General features: G+C 45.6%; 1 protein-coding gene across 1 annotated transcript; it reads right to left on the bottom strand.

Annotated features, from left to right (window-relative positions):
* Window positions 1-1712: 1712 nt before the first annotated feature.
* On the bottom strand, window positions 1713-20496 carry LOC133344763 (ceramide synthase 6-like). Its single transcript, XM_061554900.1, is given in 12 exon segments — window positions 1713-4662; window positions 5962-5985; window positions 6457-6613; window positions 7100-7206; window positions 8087-8215; window positions 14796-14888; window positions 15086-15136; window positions 15379-15436; window positions 16069-16199; window positions 17033-17125; window positions 17127-17139; window positions 19815-20496. Coding segments are annotated over 12 exon segments (1209 nt in total). The 5' UTR covers window positions 19988-20496; the 3' UTR covers window positions 1713-4482.
* Between the last annotated feature and the right edge of the window lie 2236 nt (window positions 20497-22732).

Genomic DNA, 22732 nt, shown 5'->3' with positions numbered 1-22732 from the left:
TTTAGTACGTACGCATGGAGGGGGGAGGGGTGGTTAACCCAAATGCGTACGCCTGCATATGGGGGGTCTGACAATGTACGTACACATAGGAAACGGGGTGGGCGGGGGGGGGTGAAGCCTCGATAATAATTTGTCTACATTGGCCTTCAAATGAGCCACAGTTCAGTTTCTTCAGCTGTCAGACAAGTACTGCCGGGAGAGGTGGGACTGTGGGAGAGGTGTCACTTCGTATGTCACCGTGCCCCTGACTGCAGCTATCACGCAGCTCGGAAAAATAAGTGGCCAAGGTACACAACTTAATTTTGTAATGCAGCCGGCGGTGGACTATCTGCTTGCTTAAACACGTTAATATTATTCATCCTTGATCGTTTCTGCGTGGATTAAATATCGTCCGTTCTATAGGATTCGGGGGGGGGGGGGGGAGTGTAAAAAGTACGCGTGCGTACAGGGAGGGGGGGGGTCAGGTTGACGGATTTTTGCGTCCCTACTAAATGTATGGCCCCATAATCGCTTATGTTTTTAGCCATGTCGTTTTGTGTGATAATGTAACAATCAAAAGGCACACTAAACATACTGTACTCAAAACTAGTGTACAGCACTAAACTTTAACACAAATGATACAGGTCACAATACGATATCGTACACAATAAAATCACCAAATTACTGAACATAAATAATATATTGGACTCCACAGTACATTTCTATGAGCGACGAAAAGTGATATTACAGGGAAGATGATGGCTGAAGCGGCAGGGATACGAGAAAGGGCGGATGATGCCGCCAGCTCCGTGTGGGTTGAGGTGACGCAAATCAATTAGTGGACTTAATAAATTGACGACGGATTCGCGAAACGCCGTTAAAGGGGTTGAGACATAAATCGGGTTATTAATATATTTAGCATACTCAGCCTAATCACAATCAAGGGTTTAATGCCTCTTTTGATGGCCGATGATAAAACTGGATCATACTCTGCAGTAAATTTGGGTTGGTCTAGCAAACGGCAGCAGTTTCTTGGATCTAATACATATAGCACCGAGGTAGTCAATGGCTCTGGGGGGGTGAATACCGTGTCAGCGCACTGAGCTGGCACTAATGTGGTCATTGGTTCAAATCTGGGATTCAGCCACCCACGAGCACACCAGGTTCTCAAGCGGAGTGAATTGATGGGTCTCAGTCTGGTCACCAATGACTGACAAACATGGTTGACATCGCACGAGTTTTTAAAGATAAACATTACGATATCGGGGTACGCGAGTAGGTGCACCACCACATGTGGATAAGAAACAAATGGATGGATCTGAATGGTGTGCGGTCATCTTCGGGAGCCTGTTCTATCGCCACGGGGTGATGGTTACACCACTTTCTGCGAGAGTTCCAAACCGTAAAGGTCTTCGTCTCATAGCATGCAACTGGGGAAAGGCCAAAACAAATTCTGGGTCCCGACGTTAACGCGATTGCCAAGCGTTATTACATCCTCCTGGATTTAGTGTTCCGATAAAATTCAACCACTGCCCACCATGGAGGTCACAGGCCTATCAGGTCTTCCACAGGGACCTGCGAAATTGATCACATTGTACGCACCACTTGTAAACTGCATCGTCTCTGGAGATCGCGGCGACGCAAGTCGCATTCACCTTGCAGAGGGACATTCACATCTAGGTGTATGCACACACGCGCGTGCCGATGACAAAAGTGCGGCGAGCAAAACAGCCTGAAACAAAAGTTCTTTAATAATATCAACAACATACACCGATTAAATTGATCCATTTGATTGTGCGCAAAATAAAGCCGAACTTCCCGCTCCAACCGTGTCTCTCGCCACTGGGCGAGATAAGTCTGTCCGCGTCGCACAATCGCTCTTTACAGCCGTACCTTTTTTTATTACAGTAATGACTCCCGACACACTAGAACAGCAATCGTCGCGAGGTACGAACGCTTCCCCCGTGGAATCGCATTATCGTTCTGCAGACGCGTCGTAAAGCGCAAAGGGAGGACTGGGCAATGGGGTAGACACAAATGGGATGCCGGGTTCCTAGAATGAGCAAATGATACATGTCCACCATGAAAAGACGCACACCCAACAGAATGGGCTTCTCTTGAGAGGTTTCGCTCTACGTCTCAAACTCTGCGTGCAACAGGCGACGCTAAAGCAGCACAAGGGCAACTGCAGCTGCACAAAACAACGGCTTCCATACTCGAGAGGCATTTCGAAAGTGTTTCACCATACACCTGCCTTCCGTTACCTGTCACCAGTCACCTCGGCGCGGGGATTTAGATGTGAACAGGTGGACACGTGTCGCAATACCCATTGTTACCAACTTCGCGATTGTGGCTCGATTCATCTGATTTTTTTTGGTTTCCCTAGCAAGACAATTGTCAAGGCAACGATAGCGACAAAACTATGGACTTGTTGGGATGAGGATACTATTCCAGGTCTGTATTAAAGATCTTGTATCAGTTTACGATGCTTAATACTTGGTAAAGTGTGTTATTTTGTCTTTGACTTGAGAAATCGACCTCGGGACTTTAGAGGGTTGGTTTGGTGACTTTCCACTTAAAGGAAATGGCAACACAGGCAACACTATGCCCACACGAAACGTTTGTTATAAATGTTATCACATTATGCAGGCTGGGTCCCATCAAATGTTATTCAAATTAAGCATATGTTGTGTAAAACGTTATGCTCCCATACACTTATATGTTAATACAAACGTATCGTTTTACAGCCAACTTTTTTCAATACACGACGACTGTTTTCAACAGCCCAAAGGATGAATATTCCATCTACCGTACGAGAAAAAAGGTCAACTTCTGTGCATAATAATTGACGGGGGGATAAACATATCCACAGCTGTTTGTGGAATTTGTATTAAAATATTTTAATCTCGCTCGTTCGCTTTTGAGCATTGTTCAGCGTTTAGTTGACGGACCGAGCCTAAAACTGCAGTAATCAAGGCTTTTAAGCCACTGTAATAAATTCACTGAAGACCAATGCGCAGAGCTTGAGCGGCCATGAAATTACGCGCCGTTTTGCGATTCTCGGCGCAATGCCAACATTGTGCAAGTCAAGAAATTACAACCGTGGCAGAAGCCGGCTAGCCACGGCATGACTGGGCGTTGCTTTGTCGCTAAGCAGAATTTGCAACGGGTTCTCGAAACTGCTTACACTACACCAGGGGTGAACAACATGCGGTCCTCCCCCACGAGGCCAGGGCTTAAATTTCCGACGGAATAGTTTCCGGGTCGCTGGTAGACTTAAGGTGACACGTGGGCTGGTCGCCACGGCCCTAGTGAGAGGGATACTTAGATGTGGTGTGCCGCGTGTGGATATACTTTTCAGGTTGCCAGCCCAGACCCTGCTGAATGTAAGCCCTGCGTGCAATACTTTCAGTTGTGCATCCCTGCTTTACATGATGTCCACTGTAACATTTGTAAACGTCAAAGATCAGCAAATACAACTTTGTATCTCTATTGAACACTCATGTTACATTCCATTGTATAGCTTATTCACGATTAGATTTGTCATTTTCAGACATCCAGATCTAGAATACAATGCCTTCTCTTAAGTCTTATCAGCAATAAATACTTTTAAAAACATTCTTAACATACTATCTTGCAAGATGGAATGCTTCTCCTTCTGACAAAATATGGCCAGTGTACAGCAAAACACCTCTCTGAAACCCAGTGTGTATAAAGTTTGATTTATTGCTAATAAATAATCACACTATTTAAGTTCATTTCGTACACACTACGTAGGTGATTGAAATAGGCATTAATATGTTGACAATTAATTTACGTGTCTGGAATTGATGCCTTAAAAAACAATGGTAAAGGCAAAACCTGCTTGTTTTTACGTTGCATTTAAAAAAAAAATCCATCACATGAATCACACTTCCTGCCACCTTTATACTGAATATTTCATTGCCCAACTACACACCCTGTGATATAGCCACTTCATGCATTTTGCGATGAGCACTCGGATAATTACAAGAGTAAACCAGCTCGGGCGGAATGCATCTACTGCGAAAAAAATCACAAATAACCTACACCTGACGAACACTCCCACGACATACCACAGCAGTGCTATGCAAGCAACACATGGATAGCCGGCAACAGTAGGGCGAGAGGAAAGAGCAGGGCAAATGCAAATGAGGGAAGGGGGGGGGAAGTCTCAGGCATACACACAAACACTGGTACACTGCTAATTTTTCTTCATTTAAAAATAAACACTGGGCACCACTTTAAATAAAGCGTGGCACAAAGAGGATAAGGGGGGGGGGGGGGGAGGAGGAGGAGGACGTGAACCACTTGCACCGTGGGCCTGAGCAGAGGGCATTGAGAGCAGGACCGAAGAGAGGGGAGGTGGGGGGGTGCAGGACCGTAATGGAGTGGAGGAGGGACAGCTGGTTTGGTTGTCAGGCGGTTGTGTGGAGCCCCAGTCCGGGACCATGCGAGGCCGCTGCTCGCGCCGCCGCCGGCGTCTCAGTGCTCGTAGGCTCGCGCGGTCGCTCCCGCGAGCAGGTGGCCGTTGGTGCCGTTTGCGCTGCCCGCGCCGTTGCCCGCGCCGTTGCCCGTCCCGCGCGCCGTGCCTTTGGCCCGGTCGCCCGTTCGCTCGTCGTCGTCTGAGCTGCTCTCGATGTCGCTGCGGTCGTCCTTGGATACCTGCGAGAGCCGCAGTCGACACGACGACGAGGGGTGTTGGCAACGAGGGCCCAGGTAGTCCCGGCGAAGGGTGTGGTCAGAGTATAAGGGAGGGGGTAAACGTGTGGAGTGTAAGGGACTACACGTGACGTCTGTGGGTATACCGTACGTGGAATACATCAGGGGGTATACGCGTGAAAGCGAAATGGGTGAACAGTGGGAATAAGAGTCGTGAATAAAAACATTGCGTGCAAAGATTCAATCAGAGGTTTAGTGTCAAAATCAAGTGCCCTGGTTTTTTAAAGTGATATAAGCGTACACCTAGTGAAAGCGTGCTAGAGCTGTTAGCATGCACACCATATAAAAACTGAACGCCAACAAGTACTGCTTTTTAATAGTGTGAAATAATTTATAGAATCTCACCATGTCAGTATGTTTTGAGTATTTCACGAGAGATCTTGCTCTATTTTTTAAATTAGAGTGATACTTTAACCGAGCCAGGTGGCTTCGTAGGACGAGTGAGCGGTTCGTAATCGGAAGGTTGCGGGTTCACATTCAGGTTGGGGGTTGATTCAGCCCATCAAGCACCGCATGGACAAAGTCAACAAACGGGAGTTGGCCTATGGATCGAATCTCTGCTCCCATAGGAATGTATCATTTCAACCAACCACTGGCTTGGGGCTGTAAAGGGCAAATGAGCACCGCCCTTAATGCTCGTTTGAGCTGGAAAAATACTTCTTCCTTTTGACGGTAATTCAATATTATTGCTCATTGTGCAAACACACAAATGTCTGTTACGTGCAAATGATATATTTCACAGGCTTCAACGTTCATTTGCTAACGTTAACAAGCGTGCTGTAAACGCGGATGTGACGGGTAATGGCTGGCAATAAAATCAGGGCTTTCGGGGCAAATTACTTCGTAAAAAGCAAAAGTCCCTGGCGGCCTGTATACCTGGTAGAAGTATGAAAAGTTAGATTTTGACAACAGGGTGTGACGTCAAGGTGTGATTATGATCAAGGGTGATGATGAGGTGCTTTTTAACCCACAATGGCAAATGGGATTAGCAAGAATGAGATAAGTATTTACGTGCAACAATGAGGTAGCTTGCACCAACTGCACTGCAACGAACAACATCAGCAGAGGCTCACACAATCGGAATGCTGGAGTTTAAGCCTTTGAGATAAGGGCGAGCTTTTTATGGTAATGGATCTGAAAGCAATGCAGTCACAAATACATGCACAGAGGTGAGAGAATGCCACAATAAGAGCGGCCTGGTCCACTGCCCTCTGAGCAAAGTTGGCGCCTGGCATAACTTACATGCAGCGAGTCCCATCTCCCAGACTTCCAGAAGAGAGGAGGGGTAAGAGGAGGAGGGGGGGGGCAGCACAGGTATTAAACAGGTCCGAGGAAAGCCATAGCGAAAAAAAAAAGATAGAGAAACAAGAGATCTGCAACACCGCGTCAGCAGGCAGAAAAAAACCCACAAGAGGACTATGAACGTAGACTGGGGTTTTGACACAACGTGAAAGACACAAGCGGCAGTGTGGAGAAGAGAGTTTAACGCTCGCGAAAGCAACAAAATACTGATTTGTGTACATGGGGCTCAGCCCGAGGAAGTTTTAAATGTAAAGATTTTTTTGAGGCCAAGCACAACCAACTCATTTGTACCACTGGGTAATGTGCGCGTGATGATATCCGTCTAAGGAGCGTGGTCAGTATTTGTGCGTAAAAGGGCTCGCATACGAATGTGTAATAGTATGCGTGTGTGCGTGCAGATACTAAAAGGACGTGTACCCTTGCACAAGTACGTACCTTGCCCTTACGCAGGAGCTTGCAGGCGATGCGAAGTATGAGGTACGACCAGATTACGTGTAAACACTGCAGTAAAACCAATAGCCCCACAAACACCCACCAGGATGGATACGGCCCCACAATTTCCCAGCTTTCAAACATTGTGCTCCGCACAGGCCTGGGCAGAGCAAGAAAAGAAAACAAGAATAATTTGAATTAGCAGGTAGAAACAAAGAGACAAACAAAACTTGCATCATGCCAAGCATTCACTCTTGCCAAACCCACACCTGTTTAAATGTTATTCAATGCATTCATCCTTTTAGAGTTGGTCACGAAATTGCTTTGACCCTTCTACCGAACTCTTCCCACCCACACAGCAAATATTCATGGGAGGAAAACTCGGGATGTCGCAACAGTCTAGGCGCCAGCTGTGGCAAGACGTTAATTCACTCGTCTGAATCAGTAACATAACACAACGCGCACAGCAAGAAGCGCTCTATTGTGCACTTGTTGTGTTGAAGATGAATACATGATGTAAACTGCATTTTTTTAAAGTAGCAAAAAAAAACTAGGGCCAGCAAAGACACAAAAACACATACAAGTCAAACAAAGACCGTGGCTGTCACTTGTGTTGAGGGAATAAGATGGTACTTGGTGCACTCACCAAAATGGGAACAAGCCCAGCCTTGTCACAAAGAAGACCAGGGCAAATAAAATGAAAAGAAGGTCGCAGAGCTTTTGGTATCGTGCGTAGTTTGCCATCTTGGCTGCCTGCAACGCATAAAAAAGGAAAAGCATTGAAGTTACAGTGTCTAGTAATACTAAACGTGGGTTAGAATTCTTCACACACTTACGGTCAAAGGTTATTGCACAAAAGTCAGCTGGTACACGGTGAAAAGAATACGTTGGCTCTGCCTACGAGAATTCCGTAGGACAGGGGGGTTGGGAACCTACAGCACCACAAATTCATCTTGTACACCCTGCGATCACACAAGATGTGCCACTTCGAAACGGCCACCAAACAAACATTCATCCCTTACTGAGAGTACCTTTGCTGTGCTGACTGGGTACTAGAGAAGACTATTATCGAAACTTGAAACAACACTGTTTAAAATGTTTGCACCCTGAGTAACTTGTGCGAGTGCAAAGGCATCATTGCATTCGGTCGAGATTTAATTTTTTCATAAGAAAGCCTACGTGCGAAAGCCTGTGTTAAACTGATTTTATTTTTCGCCTCAATACTGGATAACGGATGCCACTGTGGTGTGACGGTTCAATGCCATCTTCCTGCGCCGCATTTGAAACAATGCCTGAGTTTCCTAAATCCACCCGGCAGTATAAATGGGTACACAGGTGAACGAGTACACAGGTATCCAGACTGCTGGCAGTCAAGCAGCAGGTTGCGGGTGGTGGGTTAAAGTGTGGGTAGTGCCACCTCTCCCAAGACATCTGATCGATGTGAGATTATGTCAAAATATCCTCTAAAGGGCCTTCTGCCAGCAGTAGCGAGGGCAAGCGATTGCAGGGCTGCACCTTTGCCATTTTTTCGTGTCAATGTGTGGCCACCTGCTAAAGTCCCATTCGGCCGTCCGAAAGGAAAAGGCTAAAGCCGCCGTTTTCGAAGGACAACCGCATTGAGAGAACAACTCACCTCGAGGAGGAAGTCGGCAGCGTCGTGCATGCACAGGATCACCGAGCCCATGCGCACCATGTTGACGATGTACGAGAAGGAGATGAGACTCACGGTGATGAGGTGATGCATGAACATCATGAAGAAGTCCTTGACAAAAACACACAGGCGGGGAATCAAGACACACCGCCCGACTGTCCTTCACGATGCTCGCCAATCACGGAGGAAAAGCAGGGTCAGGACAGAACAAAAATATCCTAAACTAAAAGATCCTAGACTACGATCAACTGTAATGCAATGGAATGAAAATCATGAAAATCTCGTTTTAATATTTTCCTTGCATTTAAAAACAACAAATTAATGAGCCAAGATGCTTCACATTGTAAAAAGGCAGCGCAAATACAATTGCAAGCTACAGCAGAAACTTAGCAAAGCATTCATCTAATACAGGAACACTCGACTTTGAGTAAAAAAAAATAGGGTGATGTCATTCACTTAAACAACCTTGGCCCAGGCACTTCCTGGCATCTCTGTTGAAATGTTATCTGTGATTTAATTCACATCCGAATGTCACATATCCACATTACTCAACGCCAAATAGTAAAGCCTTCAAGGGCTTATCACGGTGAATGGGTAAAAAGTTTAACGAAATTTAGCAACATTATAGCAATCACCGAGGGAGTGATCCAAAGACTAACTTATGTGCACACTTAATATGGGGGCAAAAATTTGAATGTGAAAATTTAATAGCATCCATTACATTCAAATATCGCTGTAACTGGAATAATTTGCAATGCCGCATATACAGTTGAAGCTCATTTATAAGTAGACAATACGTTCACCAATTAAGACAACAATTTTTTACAAAGTGAAAAAATACAAACTTTGCTGATAAAAATTTCATACACATTTTGTATGTATGTATGTTGAACTTCTTTCGCGCCGTACATAGCCAACCGTGGGTATTTTTTTAAGTGAGCATTACGTCAATCCTGGCCGTGTCACACATATACCAACGGGCAACGCCAAGAAGGAAATGTTGGCAGCGGAGCAAGGAGTGTGGGACGCATGGGCAAGATTAAGTGCTTGCTTGGGACAGGATGGAAACTGGTCCGATACAAAAGCCACGTGGTTAACCATCTCAGGGTTACACATCTAAAACTACAGTGCCACAGTTTGAAGTCCGCTAGTGGCTTAAAAGGGTTGAACACCACACAACACTGAATCGCGTGTACCTTTCAGCTCACACGACCTCCGACGCGGTGAAATGAAAAACGTTGGCAAAAACAAATATAAGATCTATGATAATAAATTAAAAATAACAGATGAACACAGAGTACAGTACAGTGGAAGAGTGAAGGATGAGAACGACAACAGCTTAAAGTCCCGGCTAAAACGCGCGGAAGTTTTTTTTTTACGCGAACAAACATGGATTCATTCAATCCCTCGGGAAATTCGAAACCCAAAACATCACAAAATATTGCACAGCACCCTTCGAGAAAACTCCGTGCACTTACCGAAGAAACTAGAGTACGCTTAAGCTACACACGTACCTCACATTATGCATAAATGTAAAATTCAAACGGGGGGGAGGGGGGCTAGATAAGTACTGTAGAATTAATTGTTCGATAGAGGATACACACTTGAAAAGTACAAACTATATACATGTAGGTCATGCCACGATAATTTAAAAACAAGACGACATGGAATGGAATCACAGAAAGTATGTATATAGAACTTCTTACTAGTAAGAACCTCCTGGTTACACCAGCCCACAGGGGATTATTGTGTCCGTCGTGCAGGGAGGGGCTGGGTGGGGAGAAAGGGGCTGGGTGGGGAGGGGAGGGTGGGATGGGGCTGGGTGGGGAGGGGCTGGTCACCCCATGGTGCCCTTATATAACTCAACGTTTAACCTATTCACGCCGGCTTGTGCCCGCCCTCAGTCGGGCATATTTGCGGAATACACCACGCCGCCATTGACCCTGGCCATTGACCGAGCAACCCAACGTTCCTACCAGCTCCCTCCGCAGGAATGTGTTTTGGACCGTACGTTTCCAACCACGCTAATCGGAGAGTAAGGACAACAAACTAAACACAAAAAGCAGTTCTAAAGAAATTAGTTTTCAATCTAGATTGAAAAGTGCATGGCTCCAGTGGCTTCCTAATATTGGAAGGAAGAGCATTGCAGACGGCCGGAGAGGCGAACATGAAAGCGCGCGATGCAGTCACCGATGCAGTGACTGAATGTTCTGACATAGGCTTCTCATCTTATACACCATTATTTATCAATTGCAATATGCATGCGGTAAGAATATATAAAATACTCCTTCTACATTCTAAATAATTACATTTCAGAGTGTCAATCACTGAATGGCTGAAGGCTTCTCTGAGTCATGCCAGCCATGGGTTTTTTTTACTACACTGAAGGGAAGTGGTGGGAATTGAAGAACCAGTTCTAATATCACTTGTCACTGAGGTTAGCCATGATCAGGAATCGAACTCGGATCACTTAGTTCAGAGAGCAGTGTGCTGATCAGTATACCACTGCTTCACCCTATTATTTTTATTGACACAGAAAAGTTACGTGCTTACATTTGGCCATAAGATGTCGTTGTCTAGTCTGAACCAGTGAACAAACCTACAAATCTTATTTATGAGTGTTTAAAGTAAGTCTATGCTATATGGCCAGTTTTCAACACAGGTTGATGTATTGCTTGCAAAAATGTTCCAATGCCTACTACATAACTGTCCCCAAATAAGAAGCTACACAAACACAGTGCGAGTTACACTCACCCCTGTTATCTTACCCGAGTTAAGTTTTAACCGAGTGACGAATATTGACTTAAGAGCAGACAGATTGACCCATTTAATCTATTGTCAAGCAAGCAGTGCTCAGTATCAACAAAACGATGCGTTTATTCAGAAAGATCATATCGTAAATACTTCCTGACAATGAAATAAAATAGCACTCAAACACTATCAAGTTCATATTTATGTCACCATGTAAAATAATATGATATTATGTAAACACACCCGATCCACTTAATGAAATGAATGGTGAATGTGTCGAGTTTTTGTGTTCATTGTGCTTGTGCACCACTGCAACGCAGCAGCATCACAAAATAATTTGCTTAATAATGAAACGCTGTCCAGTATTCGATGGCAACTGTAGATAATAGGGCGCCAGTGGAGAGATGTTAACTCCCTCGCCTGGTATACAGGAAGGTTGGGAGTTCGATCCTGACCCTGACACCTGTATATTGGAGATTGCATGTTCTCCCCATGATCGTGTGGATTTTTCTCCGGGTCTTCCAGTTTTTTCCTCCACATTTAGAAACATGCGTTTAGAGTATTTGGCTGCTATACATTTGCACATAAGCCACTTTGTTGAGCTATCATTTGTAGCAAGGTGTCTTCTGGAAAAAGAGCAGTGTGCTTTACCTGGTAAAATAAAAAAAAGTTTCGTTTAGATTTAATCTTGATTTTAAGCTTTCGTGACTGCAGGAATTCATACTCTTTGGTTCTTTCGGTAAAGTCACTTAGATAGAAAAATAACTAATAGATCACGACGTTTCGATAGCAACACAAGCCATCGTCTTCAGGTGAAACAATACAGCAGGCGGACTGCTGAGGCAGGAGGAAATGTAGCGAGAGAGCTACTGCAACCAGAGGTTATAGACGTTTGTGGTGGGTTCAACCCAAGGGTAAGTGGGCAGGGCTAGGGATGGAATTTGCAAGTAAATGTAAGATCGCAGAGCTGGCATACCTCGGCTAATCCGAGGGGGGAAGGGAGGAGAGGGGCTGCCATAACGGGTGAGAGGGTGGGGGTAAAATTTACAGAGGAAACAAGGTGATAGAAAAAAAAAGATCAACAGACCGTCTGTGTTGCATTGCATTACACTTCCTAATTTTACTAAATTTGCTTTCTCAAACTTTAGATTTTCTTGCTCTAAACCATCGTCTCTCCTCCGGCCACTATGGTCCAGAATTCCACACTGCTCCCTCCTTGTCCCCTCGCTTGTCAGCTGGTCCCGCCTCCCCAGTCCTCTCTCTGCCCCGGCCCCTCCCCCCTCTCTCTATTTAAGGCCTCGGCACAGATTCGTTGTCCTTCTGTTTGTCTTGGTGTGTGTCGCTCGGTGTCTTTGGGTGTGCCTCTGCATGCGTGTCTGCCGATGCTGTTCCCGTGTCTGTGTTTTATCATTCATCCTTACCTGATGATGGTTGCTTGTGTTGCAACCGAAACGTCGTATTCTATTATTAGATTTCCTTTTCTTACCAAAAGAACCAAAGAGTAAGATATCAAACTTAGCAAACTTAGAAATGTAATGCAACTCAGAGTTGCACTATACCTAATTGATCAACGTCCTTATAAAGATTGGTTCACCTGAAGATGATGACTTGTGTTGCTATGAATTCCTGCAGTCCCGAAAGCTTCAAATCAAGATTGAACTATTCACCCTCTACGGGGAGGATTTCCACACAACTCCGGCATGACTTAAACCGAGAAGATGGATGCAAAATTTAGCAATCTTTGGAAGGACGTTGATCAACCAGGTATAGTGTTAACTGTTGTGTTGGCCGACTCTCTGAGTTGCATTACATTTCTAAGTTTGATTTCTTTTTTCTCTCTATAACCTTGTTCCCTCTGTAAATTTCACCCCCCACCCTCTCGCCCGTTACGACAGCCTCTCCCCCCCTCGGATTAGCTGCGATCTTACATTTACTTGCAAATTCCATCCCTAGCCCTGCCCACTTACCCTTGGGTTGAACCCACCACAAACGTCTATAACCTCTGGTTGCAGTAGCTCTCTCGCTACATTTCCTCCTGCCTCAGCAGTCCGCCTGCTGTATCGTTTCATCTGAAGACGATGTCTTGTGTTGCTATCGAAACGCCGTGATCTATTGGTTATTATTCTATCTACGTGACTTTACCGAAAGAACCAGAGTATAGTTTAGATTTATTTTAAAACAAGGCTATTCTGAAGTACATTCACCCTATATTTGTAGCAACTCTACATTTTTTTACGATAAGTTTAAATAATTAATAAAAGGGTGCCAAAAACAAGGATTGACACGCTTCAAGAAAGGCTTGTTTTTAAAAAAACACACCACGATTTAATTACATACACATGCCACCTTTTCTGCCAAGTAGACTAAGTATCTTATTGCTCAACTGGCAAGGCTTGCAACACTCACATGACAGACTTTTCATTTCGTTGTAGGGGTAAAAATCCAACAGTGGGTTCATAAGCGAGCAGTGGTGGGTGAGGTTAACATGCGGGCAGATATTCTCAGGCAATGAAGTATTTCACATGCTTGCACTTTGCACTGAGTACTGTTCTCTTGCAACAAGCTGTGTAAACACAGTGTGATTACCGATGTCTGCGAAACCTTCACCGGTTTAAAACTCTAGCACAGTATATGGGTTCCCATCAAATGAAATAAGCAAGCTGCTCAATTTACAGCTACTTGTGATGTAATCCCTTAAAATAAAAAAAACTGGTCTTGGTACCTTTGCTAAATTCCTTTTGCATTTGCGAATGGCAAGCACGGACTTTGACATGTGGATTCCATTCTTTATTATGTTATACAATGCCTTGTTAAAGTTGTATTGCCTCTCTATTTTTTACTGAAAAACAAATTCCACGAAGAAACCGCTAATTGTTTCCACAAAACGTATTTATTTTCCCGTGTACTGCACAGAACACTACAGGGCAGGATTTGCCACAAAAATTAAAGCTGCAGGGTAGTAATCTTGATTTGAAGCTTTCGTGACTGCAGGAATCCATACTCTTTGGTTCTTTCAGTAAAGTCACGTAGGTAGAAATAAAATAAAACAAATCACGACGTTACGATCGCAACACAAGCGATCTTCATCAGGTGGAACAACCACAGCAAGAAAATGCTGAAGTCGGCGGGAGAGGTGCCGTGGCAAGAGGTTATATAGGTAAGAGAGGGGGGAGGAGGAGGCAAGGGGGGAGAGAGAGAGAGAGGGTATTACCAATGTACCACAGCAGACTAGGAGCTGATGCTGAACGCTTGAATATGCTGCCCTATTCGGAATTTCTGGATTGTGTGTGGAGTCTGGTCACAGTGTGCCACAAGCAAATGAGAGATGAAAACCTGGCTACCCAGGGCCTTTCAAAATTCACTCAGTCTTACTCTCAAGAGCGAGATAAACAAAAACAATTCTAAGAAACCATCATCCATATGTGCCCGCTCACAATTCTGTAGTAAATATTTGGCGACACCGAGATGGTGGCAGTCGTGGAACAAGACAAATAAAATAAATCAACATGTTTCTCAATAACACTGCTTAAAATATATATATAATAGGTAGTATGTACTAAGAGGGGCACATTTCCGAAAACGTTGTCTCTTATATATAATGACATTTTAAGGCAGTGTTAATAATGAATGTGTTGAGTTCGTTTCCATTAAATGTGAAATATTTTACCTGGTTTTAATGTACATCTGGGAAAGCTTACACAAAGATGAGATTTATATGGACTAAAATATTTTCAAAAGACCTCATTGCATCCAGGTGTTAACAATGACGAGAAAGCCATCCAGTATGTGCAGTTTTTCTTTGGAGTTGGGCCCTTCCACGTAGAAATATGTCTGTAGTCAATGCCTTAAAGAGATTAGGGTTGTATTTGACATGCAGACAGAAAGCTCCGTACGTAGAAGTGGAATCAACCGAGGATGTGGAAAATTAAAGTCTCCTTACCTTCCTCTTGATGTCTGTAAACTGCGAGAACATGAGCGACCAGTAGAAAGCCAACTCCACAATGTAGTAGTACTGTATATCTGAAGGTAGTGGCTGCCAAAAAACACATTTTGCCATGTTTATTGAACCAAATAAAGCCAGAACAAAATATTTTAATGCTCCCCTTCAACAACAACAAAACTCGTCAAAAGTAGAAACATTTGCAGTCATTCATAACATTGCACAATGGGTAACTTACACGTTTGAGATAAATAAATCCGAGCAGAAAGGTGACACGAAGCAGTGATTACCTGATAGGGGTGGTTGTACCAACATTGTCGACTGTCCCACACCCAAGTGCTCTGCAACAGGCATCACACGTATACAAGATCACATACAGTTAGTTGTACAAGCACTCCCCACCTTCCTCCACACGACTTTTGTATAGAAGGCAATACGTGAATAAAATTTAGCGGCGATGAATTATATTTACCAAGAATAAAATGTACTTTGCACCGGTAAATTGGGTGCACAAACAGCATAATAATGTACTTCAACACATCGTGAGGGTTAATGACAAAAAACACATGAAAGCTATGCTCACCTGTGATAATAACCTCAGTCCGTACACAAATACGTAGAGGTAGAACATGAAGCGCCACCTAAATAACGAAAACATGAATAAATCCACCGTGCAAAACATATTCGCTTTTCATTGCAGATAAAAACGTCCGAGTGCGCGGCACGGCTGAAATGATGATGATGAATGCTCCCCGCATTCCAGCATGTTACCAGATATTTTTTAATACATAAATTGGTATAAGGAATAGCGCGGGCATGTCTCGTGCATTTAAATAAGGCATGTTAAATAGTGGATTATATGAATGTGCCCTTTAGCCACGGCAGGCCCGACTAATCGGTATGCGTGATTAAAAACTAGAGCTGGCAGGCGGGTATGGTTCTGGCGCTTCATTAAGGCTCAAATTAGGACTAGTTTAAAGTGCAATTTCGTAGCGCAGTAAGAGATTCAAATACAGATTCCTTTGGGCATTCATCAAACCTGACTGCTTTACTATTAATATGGCTAATACCTAAACAGCTTTGCCTATACACCGCACACGAAGCAGAAATTATAACCTACGTGTATCTTACCCCACAGTAAGCCAGCCTCATACAGAAAACTACCCTGCGAGATGTTGGCAGATGAATGCGGTTACAAAGTTTAGCGAGTGGCACTTCTGGTTGTGCCGAGGTTTGCTCGGCGATGTTATTGCCGCACGTGCATTAACCGTACATGCTCTCACAGAACTTGGCGAGGGGACTAGGCTTCTCCTGGTTGCGCCGGCGACGGAACCAGCGCTGGATGGTCCGCACGTCCCAGTCCAACTGCTTGGCCAGGCCATCCAAGTGCTTGTCCCCTGGGTTCTGTTGACGAGCAAGCAAAAGCACGCATGAAACAAATGATGCAGTCAGAGAATGTGGACAACAACGGAGGGCAGAGGAGCGACGCTCACAACAACAAGCGGAGCACCAGGCAGCAGTTGGTACAGGAGGGGGCACAGCTGGTGCATCTGCCAGTCACCTCATTCAGTCAATTCATGGCACCTGAGTCTGTTCCATGGCCTCCTGTCAGCGAGCCTTCGACACTTCACGTGGCCTCAAAGTGTACCTGGCCTGGCACAAGCGCCGTCGTGACATCACCGCCACTTAGTGGCGAATGTTGGCTGTTGTTATTGGTGGTATAGAAGTGCAAATAAAAAAAACTGCATACCACCCACATTATTGACACGGCCTTTCATCAGCCAAATACGTCGAGAGAAAGTGAAACAACACAGGCATTAAACTACAAAATGTGAGTTAAAGACATCATATAGACTGCTGGGTAAGGCGAGTGGCAAAAGAGATGATGGGCTGATGGTCGTGCCTAATGATGCAGTGGCAGCCAAAGGAAGGAAACGTGCCTGACAGTAAGTTCGCCACAGCGATGGTGTGACTAAATCGCCGCGTGTGCAGGTGCTTAATGAACTGTTGCCTTTGCAAGGCCCACGACACATGGTCACAGCTTGGGGAGGAATGAATGCAGCAGTGGAGAGATCAATGTTAGGGCAGCGTTAATGCCGAAGACAGTGCAGACGTTTTTGCATTCGCATGTAAATATTTGTTTTTACCTTATGGCTACCGTTGCTATTTGTGCGGTTAATTAAAATGCGTAAAGAAAATAATCCAAATGAAACGAACTCCTGGGATGCACAATTCACCTTCGTGATGGACGTGAAGACTTTCTCCAGAATTGCATTGCTCTGAGCCTTCCGGGGCCCAGCCGCCTGGATCTTTAGTGCGTACGCACAAGGGCCTTGCAATGCACCTACAGTGAAAAAGAAACAATTTCAACATTTTCAACAACACAACTCAAATGAAACATTCATACCGTTGAAAGGTCACGCACTGCTGAACCATTAGGGCGTTACTACAATCCCAAAATAAATTAGGCGTCGTGAAGTACTGCAATAACTGCTGCAATTATTATTTATAATTTATTCCACTGTACGGTTTGTTCTGGCTGTGCCAGTGGTACTTATGATGTGAACATCATAAAAAATATATAACTCAATTGTGGTTCACTATTACATTATATCCTTAAGCCCTTTGCTAAAATAACACGTTATTGCTTGCAGTAAAAACACTAATCCCAGTGGCAGAAAATGTCGCCAAAGACGTTCAAAAAAAAGCTGTCAACGGTTGTATGCGTTATTAATTTGGCACGGCTCGGCACAGGAAGGTGGACTGGGACAAAAGCCTGGGCTTTCAAAGGCCTCCTCATGACCACAGCGTTGCATCAGCATGGGCTCAATTAGATGTAACCAAGTGAACAGAAAGTGCAGCTGCACCAATTACGCCACCACTTGACAGAAACAAGAGAGTAAGGCTGTGCCGAGCCACAACTCCCATATGACGCATAAACAAACCCCCCTGGGCCTACAACAAACATCGCCCTAGTGCTAACACCAAGGCTCTACACACGTGAGGATTAACATCCTGAAAAATAAAATGGGCAAGCTCTCTCTGTCGGAACCACATGGGCAAGGATTGGTTGCAGTGAGTCACCGTGGATCACAAATGGACTGCACGTGTCTGAATTCCGAATGTGAAATATCTATATGGGAATTTTTAAAAAAACATCCAGCAAAACATAGCATTAACTTGAGTTCATTTTACAATGTGTACTCAGTATGGGGCAATTGAAACGCTGTAACACAAATGATGGAATTACACCCCACACGTACAGAAAATGTTATCTTGTCACCAATTATTTCACGACGAAATTCATAAGATTATAACAACAAATGCTTTATATTGTCAACAACAAAGAGCCTAATAAAACTGACCTCAGCAGATTCCATTTAAAATCCCCACAGCCCCCCCCCCCCCTAAAGAAATCCCTGGTGTAAATATCAAGACTTCCACTTCAATCAACTCTGCTTGGCTGTCATGACTGCTGAAGAACGATATTGATAATAGTAATTTAAAACTGGCCCGTGACCGAGTGCATCTAGCACAATTCGCTATGAATAGCCCTTGATTGTATTTTATTGGCAGAAGGGATCAAGCCACCATTCAATTAAAGGCAAGAATAATCTTGCATTCCAAAATAGATCATCTAAATGCTTTAAATGCGGAGGTCGTGTTTTTCAGTATAACAACAATGGAGTGCTGTGCATTTTTTTTTCCAAGTGCTATTTTCAGTTACCTATTTAGTATTCTGGGAATAGCTGCTTATTGGTGGTGTTACCTGAAATGTCATCGAGTGTTGTGGACACACGGCAGGGCACAGTGCTGTGGGTCTCACTGTGAAATGTTAACACGCTCGGCTTATATATATTTATTTTTTGACATTTTGCCAAGACCATCTTATAAATAGTAAAGCTGCCATCATCTTGTAATAATAATACTGCAGAGGATACACCCGTAGCATGTACTGTATATGACAGCGTATAGCCTTATATATTGCTGTGTGAATTACTGCATACATGTGCAGGATTATTCAAAGATGTGCATCCGATGCAAATTTAAAGCACCCCTGACACAGGAGTACATCGTACGTGCGTGCAGGTTTTTCTTGGCGTAAATCTGTTGTTGCCGACTGTACAATAAACATAGGCCGCGTTTTTATTTTAAGACTGTTGTCAATGTCAGCTTTTCCATCGCTGTATCTCATCATCCTTGTCGCAGTCCGCAACCCCGAGAGGGTGGCTTGGGTCTGGCGCGTGATGATGGCAGCCCAGTTGGGTTGGTGGGTTGATGTTGGTGGTGGTGGTGGAGGAGGGGGGGGTTTGTTGATGGTGGGTGTTGTTTTTGTGTGTGTGTGTGGCAGTGGTTGGTGATGAGCGTGGCTGGATAGTCGTGGTTGATGGGCGCCCACTGACGGGTCACTGACGCTTGATGCAGACGATGGTTGGTAATCCCCCGCCCGGGTGGTAGTGATAAGAGTTGAGTTGACGTTGTTGATGGTGTTGTGATGATGGTGTTTGGTTGGTAAATGACGATGGCGGTTGGTGACGTTGGCTGCTGATGATGATTAATCCATCGGACTCTGTGTAGGTGGGTGATGTGGGCGAAGTTATGCAAGCGAGGGATGTGTCTGCTGGTGTGATGTGATGCCGAATCTGGGAGGGGTTGTTGGATAATTGTTGGTGGAGTGGTGGTGATGGTCGATCGCGGATGTCGGTGGTGATCCTGGGTAGGTGACCAGTCGGTGATAATGGTTGGAAGTTGTTGCTGGTACGCGATAAGTGATGATGATGATGCTTTGTGGTAGGTCACGATTTGGTAAGCGATGAAGATGATGATGGCCGAGTGGATGCTGATCTGTAGGAGGTGGTGGTGGGTTTCGCGAGCGAATGTGGCGGTGAACTGCGCCGGTCATTCATGGTGCTGCTGGCAGCAAGGAAGGAATCGTAACTGAACGACGAAGACGACGACGATGATGATGACGGTGAGTGATGCTGCTATAGGCATGGTGTGCTCGACCCTCTCCTTCACCTCTCAAAGACGATCCGCAGCACGAAGATGCCGAGCGCTAGCGGGAATGCCATGTAGAGGTCCTCGGCTTGAGGGAAAGTCACACCGTCGGGGTTCCTCATGTCGGCCCACGTCACATTGTGAGGCAGCCAGAAGCGCTCGTTCCAGAACCACGCCAGGGCGTTCGCCATCATCACCTCAACCCGTGACTCCTCCGTCTAAAGCACCACCACCACCCACAAACTGGATCTAAACGTCCTGCCCCCCCCCACCCCACCACCACCTCTTTCTCTATCTCCGTTCAAACGCCACTAATCTTGCCGGGCAGAGAGGCCGACCCAAGCACAAGCAGCCGCCGGCCACCACGAAAGACAAAGGCAGTACACGCTCAAGAAGCAGAGCAGCAAGCAGCAGCAGCAGAGGCAAAACAAGAAGCAGCAGCAGCAGCCCGAAAGGCTGCTCCACCCCACCAGCGCAGTGTGTGGGTGGCGGGGGCGGCTAAGAGTGGAGGTGGGAGGAGGAGGAGGTGGGACAGCTGGGCAAGCCGCCCGCTATGTCGCTGCTACTCTGTGTTGTACACTGCGCGCGCGTGTGCCCAGCACCGAAGCAGCTCCACTATTGTCTGCGGCTCCAGCTGAACGAGGCGGATTCCAATCAAACGGAGCCCCGCCCACTCTACCAATAGCCCCGCCCACTCTACAATAGCCCCGCCCACTCTACCAATAACCCCGCCCATTCGGCAATAGCCCCGCCCACTCTACCGATAGCCCCGCCCACTCTACCAATAGCCCCGCCCATTCGGCAATAGCCCCGCCCACTCTACCAATAGCCACACCCACTCCATCAATAGACCCGCCCACTCTACCAATAGCCACACCTATTCCATCAATAGCCCCGCCCATTCGGCAATAGCCCCGCCCTACTTCCCTTATAGCCCCGCCCTCATTCCGAATAGCCCCGCCCACCTTCGCGAGGCGCGCGCGAGCTCCCCTTTACTTAACCCCCCCCCCCCCCAAAAACCCCTCTCATTGCAATGGCCCCACCCCGCAAATTATGCAGATTGCATTTGGTAGCCCGATTGCGCGCGCGATTAAAAAAAACGCGAGTTCCCCCCCCCAATTGGTCGCTATCGGTCAATGGGCTCGCGAGGGACAGCAGCAGCAGGGGGGGGGAGGGGTGTGGTTTGCTATGCTTATCCGGCGTGCGAAAAACAATGTGGCCTGGGTGACGTAACCGCGCTTCTCACGAGCACGTGGTTGGCATCCACGCCCTGGCCGACGCCGTTGTTGATTGACCGAGGAAACGCGCTCGCCCTGAGACGCCTTACGAAAGACGACGACGGCCACCGCCGTCAATAATCGACGAAAGCGATGTCAAGAGTCGAATTGGGTTGTTTTGTTATAGATACTGACATTTTTAGGCTGAATTCGTCTCGAGAGGGGCTCTTTGGAGCTCCCTCTCGTGGAGGAGGCGGGGGCATTGATCGAGCAATTTCAGAGCCGCGCCTTTAACTTTCACCGCAATCTATTAAACATGCCACAGCAGTGTCAATAATTCTGTGCGTGACTCGTGGTTTTGCATTTCCACGCAACTTTTAATACAGTGCGCACCTATTTTTTTTATTTAACAGTTACAGTACTTTATATATCATCGTATTTCACAGCCCCTCCATTCTTGCCACGCCTTTTGCCAGCTCGATGAAAACCTCTCCCCACGCCGAATCGGTCATGGGGCGGGTTGTTTATTCATCACCAGGCTCGTCGTTGCGGGCTTGGTAGGGAGGGCAATACCTGTTCGGGTATCACGTGGCACTGATGTTAGCCGCGCCCAAGTTCATCCTACAATGCGTGAACCATTGGTGTCGCTCTTCTTGTGTACAGTAGCTTCAGCAGCAGTCATTATCCACTGCTCGATGGAGCTATCCCCAATCTCAGAAGCTGAATATTTATCCTGGAGGAATCCTATGAGCTATACATCTCTTTTTCACAGAACGTCATAACAACAAACAGTACACAAACACAGCAGTGCAAAGTACAAGAAAAGGTAAACATCACCAAAAACAGATACAACTTTTACTATTTCCATATTTTGACTTAAAGCTTTCGTGACTGCAGGGATTCATTCTTGGTTATTTCGGTAAAGTCACACCTGATGATGATTGCTTGTGTTGCAGTGATCATTTTATTGTTTTATATTTTTATTGTTTCCCTTCTACGTGACTTTACCGACAGAACCAAGAATATATTTCCATATTACCATTTAAGGCCCACTGAGCCACTAGCTTTTTCAAAAGGGACCTGGCCTCAAATGATCGCTCAACGAAGTAGCCCATCACGTGGAAATCCACAGCAGCAAATTTATCTCAATATAAGGCTCAAGTTTCTGTCTCAATCTCTCACGGTCCACCGAGCTCATGCACACTCAACCAATGTCATTGCTCCCATCTCTATCAACGGTGTCTCCCACGGTGGAAGGATCTAAGATCACTGCTACCAAATTAGCAGGGCCCCATCTTGAACGTAGGGGGGGGGGGGGGTTGCTCTTACCAATAAGATTGTGCTCTGGAAGGCGGCCGGGTACATGGCTGAAATATTGGAAAGCTCAGTTTCAAACTACAAAAGCTGTGTTCGAATCCGAAACAGCTTGTTGGTTCTTAAGTGTGCTGATTTGATGGAGCACTGTATCTGCATTCTAGCTACGAGAATTAAAGCTATGGAGTTGACTGTAAGGGGACCGTCCATAAATGACGTCACGCACCTAGGGCGGGTCAGACATTTGTGACGATGTGTGACGGGGGGGGGGGGTGAAAAATGTGACGTCACATCAAAATGCGTAACTTTAAATAAGAATAGACAAGACGTTCTACTTAATGAAATAGACTTTTTAATAAATATTTTCTCCTACAAAATATGGTTGTTGTTTTTTTGGGGGGGCAGAGC

This window comes from Lethenteron reissneri, chromosome 20 (genome assembly GCF_015708825.2).
Source record: "Lethenteron reissneri isolate LAM-NWPU_2019-01 chromosome 20, ASM1570882v1, whole genome shotgun sequence".
Lineage (NCBI taxonomy): Eukaryota > Metazoa > Chordata > Hyperoartia > Petromyzontiformes > Petromyzontidae > Lethenteron > Lethenteron reissneri.
The sequence above is the reverse complement of the archived record's forward strand: the minus strand, read 5'-3'. Positions and strand labels throughout refer to the sequence as shown.